Source organism: Opisthorchis viverrini, assembly GCF_000715545.1.
Source record: "Opisthorchis viverrini unplaced genomic scaffold opera_v5_78, whole genome shotgun sequence".
Taxonomy (NCBI): domain Eukaryota; kingdom Metazoa; phylum Platyhelminthes; class Trematoda; order Opisthorchiida; family Opisthorchiidae; genus Opisthorchis; species Opisthorchis viverrini.
Window position 1 is genome coordinate 1,310,869 of NW_008751734.1, and position 9,529 is coordinate 1,320,397.

The 9,529-nt window shown below is 44.1% G+C and overlaps 2 protein-coding genes across 2 annotated transcripts in view; one reads left to right on the top strand and one right to left on the bottom strand.

Annotated features, from left to right (window-relative positions):
* Nucleotides 1-3,824: 3,824 nt before the first annotated feature.
* The window catches only part of T265_04633 (hypothetical protein), a gene marked incomplete at both ends in the record, with an annotated part of 7,012 nt that continues 1,307 nt past the window's right edge, over nucleotides 3,825-9,529 (bottom strand). The window contains one exon of the mRNA XM_009169415.1: nucleotides 3,825-4,058. Coding sequence (XP_009167679.1) covers nucleotides 3,825-4,058 — 234 coding nt within the window. The remainder of the gene's footprint in view (nucleotides 4,059-9,529) is intronic.
* Nucleotides 4,976-9,529, top strand: part of T265_04634 (hypothetical protein) — a gene marked incomplete at both ends in the record, with an annotated part of 9,631 nt that continues 5,077 nt past the window's right edge. Inside the window, one exon of the mRNA XM_009169416.1 lies at nucleotides 4,976-5,056. Coding sequence (XP_009167680.1) covers nucleotides 4,976-5,056 — 81 coding nt within the window. The remainder of the gene's footprint in view (nucleotides 5,057-9,529) is intronic.

Genomic DNA, 9,529 nt, shown 5'->3' on the forward strand with positions numbered 1-9,529 from the left:
CGACACGATGAAAGGATCTTTGATGAGACCATGTTTGGTTTCGTAACCACGAAGTGCAGCGGTGGCGCTTTCACCAAGGGAATAATAGAGTTTCACAATTTCATTGCATGTAATGAAATCTTTCGTGATTACAAAAAAATGCCAACACTTGCACACAAAACCTCCTATATGTTGCTACTAATAACAGAAATTTTTGTAACGGTTTCCTTAGTTAACTACGTTTTACTTACTTAATCAAATTTTGCGTTCATGTATATGTATATGTATAATGGACCCTCCCAAAGAGTTCTACTCGCAGGATCTGATGTGCACTAACAATTTGGCTCGGGAATATGCCTAATCAGTGCTGCCTCTTGTGTTAGAACTCATCCCGAGTTAATTCATGCTAATCATTCACCAGATGCCCGCGACCCCTTATGCCGAGTCATTACGCTTCATCTCGCCGTATTGCTGCTTAAAATACCTCATCTTGCCACACCGTAGCGTTAAGGAATCACTTGCTTGATTTGGTACCAGTTTGTCCAGGGCGTCCGTACCGTGTTTCTGATCAACAGTGGTCCCCATATTTCGGGGAAAGCCATCAGAAGGAGACGTCTTGAATGAGGACTGAAATGAGTGGAACTGCAGGAGTTTCCTTTTTTGAACATCATCAAGTGTGTATCCGGCTTCATTCACTGTCGAAAATAGTAAGTATGTTAGTGATAAAGGCCTTTTCGACCTCATTGATCTTTCGTTCAAAGGGCTCACCCGTCAAATAAATCACTAGGAATAAGCTTGTGAAGCTATGTGCATTATGGGCTCTCGGGTTGCTAGAAGCCGGAGTTTTTTCGGAAATCCACGAGGAACGATAAAGGATGACGTTTGTATTGAAACATGAGGCGGACTTTGTGCAGTTGGCTCACCTGAGGATTACCATAAAAACGAGGTCCTCATGTGGGATTCTCCTGATAAAAACAAATTAATTTCCAAACAAATGCATTTCAACAACTGCCTACAATTAGTTATTCAGATAGAATTTGGGGAACGCGCTTATCTGATGAGCCTCAAGGGAGGAGACGCCCATTGTGGGCTGTTGGGAAGTTTTCAACAGTCTTGTGAGTGGTGTGTCCTTGTTGTCTTTGATGGATTCGCTAAATTCCAAAGCCTTTTCAGATTAGCTTGTTCTGTGAACATCTTCCATTTGGTGTGTAAAACTGTGAGCGGGAATAATAACCCCTCAAATATGCATTGAGTGAGCTGTTTTGATGTGGTGGTAACCTTCATCGGACCCAATAGACCAACCGCTGCCCAGAACGTTGTTGTCATGGATTCACAAATCTGAATGCACCGTCTAGTTTTTGTCTGTGGTCCGTGGATTCTCAATACTCATTCAAGCGTTCATGAGACCGTCACCGCCTAAATCATCCGAAGAACTGCGATTGCCTTAGTTTGGTCCTGGACACTGAAAAGAAAGTTCAGAGGCCACACCCTTCTTCACTTCAACGTAGCTCTTGGGTTGAATTCCAAACAAAGTAAAAAACTGTACCAACTAAGTATCAGAAAGGTCAGAAACCTGAAAGTAACCTCAGAACGCCCGGAACCTACTGCTCCACCAAAATCTCAACAGGAAAGCCGGCAAGCATCCAGGCCAGTCAATCATTCAATCAGTTCAGCAAAAGCTGATGAGCGTTCATGCACACCACAGAAGGGCAACCGGATGTGATCAGCGTTCAGGCATTTCATAGAGGCGCGATCGATGTTGATGGGTGTTCACTAACGCCTATCAGACAGCCTGGATCAATGTCAGAAAGTCCCCTTCAAATAGCGTGGGGCCGTTGTAACTTTTGCTCTTGCTCTCGCACTCGCTTGTTCGGAATACAGCTGTTGTGTTCCTTTCTGTGAGTCTTTTTGGCAACTGGGCCCTGAAGCGAGTCAGTAACAGATACCTCAGATTGGCGAATCAGCAGATGTAACACTAAGTTTGTGATGAGGGAAGACAGCCTAATCTCTCTTGCTCTCTATTCTTCACCTGAATGTGCCGCTCAAAATCGTTTGTTTACAATACCATACATGCGGTTGATGAAAGTCCTGGACAGAAAATATGCGGCCAGCTAGGTTTGCCTTATCTTGGCGTCGACATCAAGATCGTTTTCCACTTGAACACCAAACTGTATCCAAGCTGTGGAATACACTTATTCGAAAAGTAATTTGGGCAATTTAAGTCCAGTTGACTGTTTTTTTGTGATATCATTTCTCGATTTCACATCATTCTGATTACATTTGTGAATTTTAAACAGGAAAGCAACTAACGGATGAGTTTGTTTTCTCTGGTGCATGAACTTTAGTTGGGAACTGAGGTTTGCTAAACGAACGAATCACTAATTTGTTCCCGAAGATTCAAGAAAAAGGCGTTTCCTCCGGTGAAGTGCCCTTCTCTTTTCAGCTGAGCCTGTATTACACTGCTTCTTGAATTGGGCAGCTAACAAAGTTTCCGTGTACAGAATTACACTGCTCGAATATTCAATTGCTGTTTGGATGTTTTGTTTTCATGAGAGTATGGAATTAGCATGATCTATGCTGGACTATTCAGAGTTTACCAATGCACATAGTTCACACTGTAAAGTTGTGTTTGTTAGTCGGAAAAACCGCTTCTACATTGCTAAGATCCTTGCTTTGTTCGAGGTGTTTCTTGGATGCAGGTACAAAGATATTACTGTGCGTCTCAAGATTCGTGGGTCATACAGCTCTGAGGTCAGTCAGCCTGTCCGGCGATCAGCACTCGTTGCAAAACGGAGTGTTTGGCATGCTTTTAGGAGTTACAACGCCCTTCTTTATGTCCTGCGTAGTTGGGGACAAAACCTTACCAAGGGTGTAAAGACGAGAGGGCAGTAATCCGTAAAAAGTACTAACATGGTGGAATTTTCATCGCTCATAAAATGTAGGAGGAGGGGTCATATTCGGGAGGAGCATTTCACATCACCATTACACCAGAGGCCATCTGCAAGAGCGATGAAAGTCTCTCAAAAGCCCGCATTCTTGTGGCTGCATTTTGATTTTGAAACAAAGAAAACAGCACTGGTCAGTAAGACTGAATATCGGTGGAGGTAATGGCGTTTGTGATATTGATTGGTACCGCATCACCAGTGATCTGGTTCCACGGCCCACGTAAGTTTACCACACCGGGCCAAATGTGATATTCCTCAAGTACCTCTATTGGAGAACCTGAGAACACAGTCTGTCCATTCAGTGAGATAAATGTTCCTGCGTTCGGTTTTCAAACTGATTCCAATGAATCTGAGTTCGATCGTAAACTTTTGACCTTGGAGATGCGAAATGCGAGTTTAGTGCTACTTTGACGATATTTGCTCGTGTGGCGACGAAACGGTTGGAAGCCAGCGATTGGATGCCATCCGATCAACAATCAATAGTTTATATCAGACATGATTTGAGCCTAAAATCTGAGAAACGTAGGCCACCGGATGAACGTTTTTCTAAAAGCTAATCACCAATGTGGTAATCATGCCCTGGAGTAGTTCAAAGCGTGAATCATTCGGCTGAATTCGAAAGTGTAGTATTGAACAAGGAGAAATATTGATTAGAGAGGGGGTTTAGCCAAGTGACTGAGGAATGGGGCAATAACGGAGTCAGTTAGAGGAGTTGTGCCAAGTGATTGCGCAACTGTTCCGCATGTGTAGTAAGGGTATTTTTCTCAGCTTCGTCCTCGGTCTGATCCTCCCAAGTTAGCGTTCACGTCAAAGCAACAACCAAAGTTGCAAAAGGTATATTAACGCCCAAAACGAAGTCAGAAACACTTGTACAGCGCTTCATATATATAGGGTATGTGGTTATAACTCTGAAAATTCTGACGCGTTCTGGATGCGCCATTGGCAAACGCCATTTGGCGCATAGTGGGTTGTGATTGGCTGTTGGGTCCGGACTTTCGGCCAGTCAGATCTCGGCTTGATGCCGAAAAGGCAAGTCACTCTTGGAGATTTTGGCCACTCTTGCGTGGGATGGGCTTCTCGTACGTAGCAGCACCTGACTGCAAGCGTTAAAGCGGGATCCGTGTGGAGTTCCGTCTAACAACATGGTGGTGTAGTCAGCTAGTAACAGGAATGAGCTTAAGGTTCCACTCCCGTCAGCTCCTCAAGTGTGACTCACGAGGACGAACAACGTTACGTGATGCAAAACATGATATTCGTGACAAGATTGGATAAACGGATGACAGTTGTTGGAATGTGCTGCCCACCAATAAGACGAAGTTCACTGTAGAAGATCCAGGATACCTTTTGGTTGATTAGTTGAACCAGACATGTGAATACTCTAACGCCGGTCGGTGCATGATGCCAGATGGAAGCGAATTCCCACATGATAACTTATAAAGGAAACATAGTTCTTTGCGGCTGTAGGCTTGCCGTGTCAGAAGAAATCCAATTGTGACCCAGTTCCTTGAGCACTGCACGCTACTGAATAGAATACTGGTCAGTCAGGCTGTTTCGTCAGTGGTGCTGACGCACTGTTCCGTCCCCCAGCAATGCACCGATGACGTCACCTTGTTTGGTGACGTGTGCAATGAAGTGCCTACCAGATAGAACAGATCAACGTCCTGTTCCGAAGTTATGCAACCATGTATAAAAAACTTGGAATTAACCGGAGAATACCGGTCAAATCTCTGTCTCTTTCAACTGGGTGTGTTGCACAAAGGTCATATTATGTTTTTTTTAAATGGAACAATCGTAAGATAACAAAGTTGATATTTGATATTCGTTCGAACCTACGCGTCACTCAAAGTTCCGTATCGGGAAACTCAACAATACTCTTCTGTGGAAGATGATAACAGCAGAATTCTACTGACATCATGAAACGCTAGAGACCGAAGACTCACGTAGGATTATTGAAAGTTCAAGGATTCCCGTGTCAAGAAGAGCTGTGACTTGTATACCTTCCTCGTGGACAGCATAGCACGCTGAACGTAAAAGCGAAATAGGCTGTGGCTATGCACAATGCACTACTTATAAGGTTGCTGAAAAGCATTCGACAGCCCACGACCGGTTCTACCCTTCTTGGGGCCCATCAAGTAGGCGCAGTCCCCAAGTTTCCGTCAATCTCGTGTTCTTGAAACCACATTGCGCGAAACTAGCGGAATACACTCATTTGCAAACAAATTTGCTTCTTCTTTGACCTACCCATCTTTCTACACCAGAGTTGCAAATCTTTCGGAGAAACCGGAACAGTCAACATAGGCCAGTGTTTTTAGTGAATTATTTCGTTTTTCCGCGCATTAGCATTTGGTTATCCGGGCGAATAGCAATTAAAAAGAATGCCCTTTGATACCTGACGGGCCGAATGGGACTAAAACTGTACCACAGCGTTCCACACAGTATTCCATCCGATAAGGAAACTCGAATCCGTCGCCAGTGAACGAAACAAATCAAAAGGCAATTACAATGCTGCCGTCAATTCATCCCTGATTCAGTCAATATTGGAGTGACGAATCCCGTCTACATGCATTCCAGAAGCACCACAAGGAATCGAGCGAACACACCGGAGGCACTGTTTCTGGGATACAGTAAACCACTCCATACATGTCTTCTGTCTGAGAAGCAAAAATTGCTGACAACTCGGCGTCTTGAACCACTTCGATAGGCTTATGGTACACATGTAGCTAAATATATCCACCGGTCTGGCAAGTTTAAATCACCTCGAGGTACAGTGCCAATTCCTGGCTTCGTATGTCGGAGGTGAGATTGAGCATAATGAATTTGAGTGCAGGATCTCAAGGACCAGACAAAACACAGCGGAAACACTCTCTCTGGGGCATGCACTTTTGCCTGAAGCATGTTATGACATGGATAAGATAATTACGGTTGTCGCGTTTCCAACTATGGATTGAGTCAGAGCTGTATGGGCAACAAAAGCCTGCTCGATTTATCTTCTAGTAGGGGGCGTTGATTGAACGATTGGAGTGAATAGCATACTGTCCTTTTACTCAGGTGAATGGGGAGTCATCTCATTTCTTCGTTCCTGTAACGTGCATGCTCCACGATGAGGTTGACTCATCGTCCAAAAGCACCACTTTACCAAGTGTGGACGATGAGCGTAGTGGTCGAATCCTTCGGAAGAAAACACTGTTCAGCCAGCCCTTATATTTTTTTATGTATACATCACACATGCGAGTGGTGAACGACTCAGTTGCGGAGAAGTACACTCCTCACCCACTGTCCATCTGGTCCCGAGATGGAAGTTTCAGTTATCGCAGCACTGGTAAGCTCGATGTGCCAGATGTGTCCCAATTCGGCATGCTGCTCAGACTATTCAAGAGTGGACTCATTTTCCAGCTCCGCTGGCGCACTCGTGATTTATCCAACCACTCACTGAGAGTTAATTAGTGAACACTCATTTGCATACTGTGTTGTGCAAATAGGGGATCTAATTAGGACTTGACTAGGTCTCCGCCCAACAATTCCCAACCAGATATGAAGTTTCCAGACTTCTTAATGAGATCCGAAATCCGAGGAAGGTGTGATCAAACGATACGTGACAATCCCACGTGGTCCTGTTGGCGGAATTTTTTATTTGATTTGACCAAATTATCATGTACAGCGCCCACTGAGTGGTTTCGGACCGAAAACCGATAAATAGTACTTGCAACACAGATTTCTTCCTCTGTGTGAGGCTAATCTATCCTTCTTCCTCTGTGTGAGGCCAATCTATCCTGAAAGACGAGACGCAATGTACGGAAGTTTCATCCACACTGGGATCGCAAGCAAGGAGCGTTTGACAAAACTCCCAGCCACTGACTGAGCACTTGAACATTTGGCCACCAGCGGCTAAACCACAGTGCGAGTAGCCCTCACTTAACTTATATACCTTACGGAATGTTGATTCAGAAGGTGCGTACGATCACTATTCTACACCTTGCTTCTTGTGAACAGGTGGAAGTAGAAATGGGAAACGTCCTGCAGTAGGTAGATGTGTGCACAGCCGAGTCAAGTCATGTGACCTCTGTGCAGCTGTCTTGCTGGCACAATTGATCCAGTTAACCATGCATTGGACAAAGCAAGTAAGCATACTAAGAAATCATGCGCTACAAGTGTTTCAAAAAGGTTTTACAGCGAAAAAACCTACCGTAGGTATGTGGTGATATCTCTGAGTGTGGGCTGGTTTCCGAAACTCCGTTTGACGGCGTGCTGGCAAGATGAGGGATATTAAAGCGACACTCTACGCACGATACTATTCTAGGAAAGTGTTCGAAGGAAACTGACCTTGGATCCACGTGGCGTCATGTGAATTTGCAGCAACGCTTAGGATTGTTACAAAACGATAACACAAGACAAAGATGTTTGCTAGTGAATTTTCAGACAAATGCAGGGGGCGTAGATAAACATCATGTACACGATCATCGCGTTGCGCAAATAGAGGAGCAAATTAAAACTCAATTTGGTCTCTGCCTAAGACTAATCCAGCCAGACATGCAGCTTCCAGACTGCCTAATCAGGTCTGAATTTCGAGAAAACTGTGCACCGAGGTTTGAGGACATTCAAGGACCAAAATATTGCTTTTAGCGTTCCTGAAATTGTTGCGGACTCAAAACTATCCGCCATCATTTTCAAATGAGATTTTTCCTATAAATGAAGGCAATTTATAGCGAAAATCCAAGAAGCACTGTACAGTTGTTTCGTCCCTATTGGGAACCATCAGCAGTGCGTATCCCACGAAAGTGAGAGAGTTTCGAACTCGAGACCTCCCAGCTGTTAGTTTAAACACATAACCGTTCGGCCAGAAGCGGTTGATCAGCCCTTACTGACTTAGCGCCGTTCATGCTTCAATTGCGGGAAACGCATCACGTGGTCATGTATTGATTGACTCCACCAGTGATGACTTTTCAAATGAAAGTCCCGCTGATCTAGTGTAATTATTCTTCCTATGAGACACTTGTAGAATGATTGCCGTGTGAGGAGGGTTTGTGTTCTTCACCCATTTTACCTTGAGTACTACTGATTTGTCATTTCGTACCCAAAAATTTAAACAAATGTTTGTCCAGCGAAGTCTCATCCAATCTGATTTTGAATATTCTAGATACACCCATATCAGAAACCACCCAATACATACCAGAGTAATGCACTGTGGATGTCAAATATGGGGAAAAACGGGAGTAGCAAACCTTGAATAGGAAGTTGTGTCGGCTTTCCTGACAGATGAATTTGTTTGTGACCTAGTAATCGATCCATCGCCGACGACAGATAGGGAAACGAGTGAGCCTATCGATCAATGCGTTCAAATCCATCTTTGATTTTGTTCCTGAGTGCAGTGACAGGGCCAGTGTAAAGGAATCATTTCTCCATGTTTCTTGACTGATGCAGTCAGGAAATCAAACACAGTCGGTTACATTCACACCAGGTTTCAAACAATGAATGTATATTTCCACGGAATGGTTGCGCAAAATTCCGCGCCATTCAACGAACACGGTTCCCTGGTGATGATGAATGACTTGTTCAGTCAGCAACTGAACGAACAAGATTACTGCTACCAGACAGTCATCCGACAGGAGGCTGTATATTCCGCCGAGACTGTCCAAATTGATTAATGGACCAATGGTGTGTCATTAACTGATGACGGGCGTAGTGCATACGAGAAATTACGTCTTTCGGATACCCGGATGAAGAGACTAACATTCATAAGTGTCCCTGAACGAGGGAGGGTGCACCACTACATGCCAACTTATTCCGGGAATTTGTCAAATTTGTCTTTCCATGCTAGAAAATTCCGTTTGAGAAAAATTGCTCCAAAGAAAAAAACACTTTTTTGCGTGGTTGAGATAAACCCCGCTTTCTTCCAAACTGATTATTTTCAAGAGCAAAACTCGAGTGCAGTGCTTTCCACGTTTGATTTGGACTCACCAGAATTAATGCATCAGGACTTGAGGGCTACTGTTCAAACAAGAGTTGGGTGAAATTGAATTTGTTGTTTTTCATTGCTAACACTGTCAGGCTAGTGTTTGTGTTGAAATAGCTAAATTTTGATGTGCGTGCAGATCGACGCCGTCAGTACATTTGGAACTGGCTGTAGGTGTTGCGTCTTCATTCAGTGGCACTGAGGAGGTTCAGAAGCCAGTCATTCTCATGATTACGTCTCATTGGTGAAAGACAGATTGCTCGCCACATTCCATTTCGTTTAAGCGGTGCATCTCCTCAAGTCTGTCCCATGTTGTATCCTAAGAAGTCGCAGATCTTAGTATGTAGTCGAAATTTGTCCCATGACTGTCCAGCTTAGAGGATCCTGATGTGTTTATGTCTTAGTTTCTCGGATATAGCCAACTTTTTAGAGTAAGCCCGACTGATGAGTATTGCGGTCAGAATCTTATACAGGAACTCATATCTTGGATATCGGAACGCTAAATCGAAGCCTAAGGAGACACTGAATTTCGTAACTGCAGTGCGTCAACCCGAAGGAATGTTCTCCCAAAGTAGTTACGCTAACTGAGCGGCAAACATCTTCATATCGAGAAAGAAATCGTAGACATCTATTTTTTGTCTAAGAACAACTGATG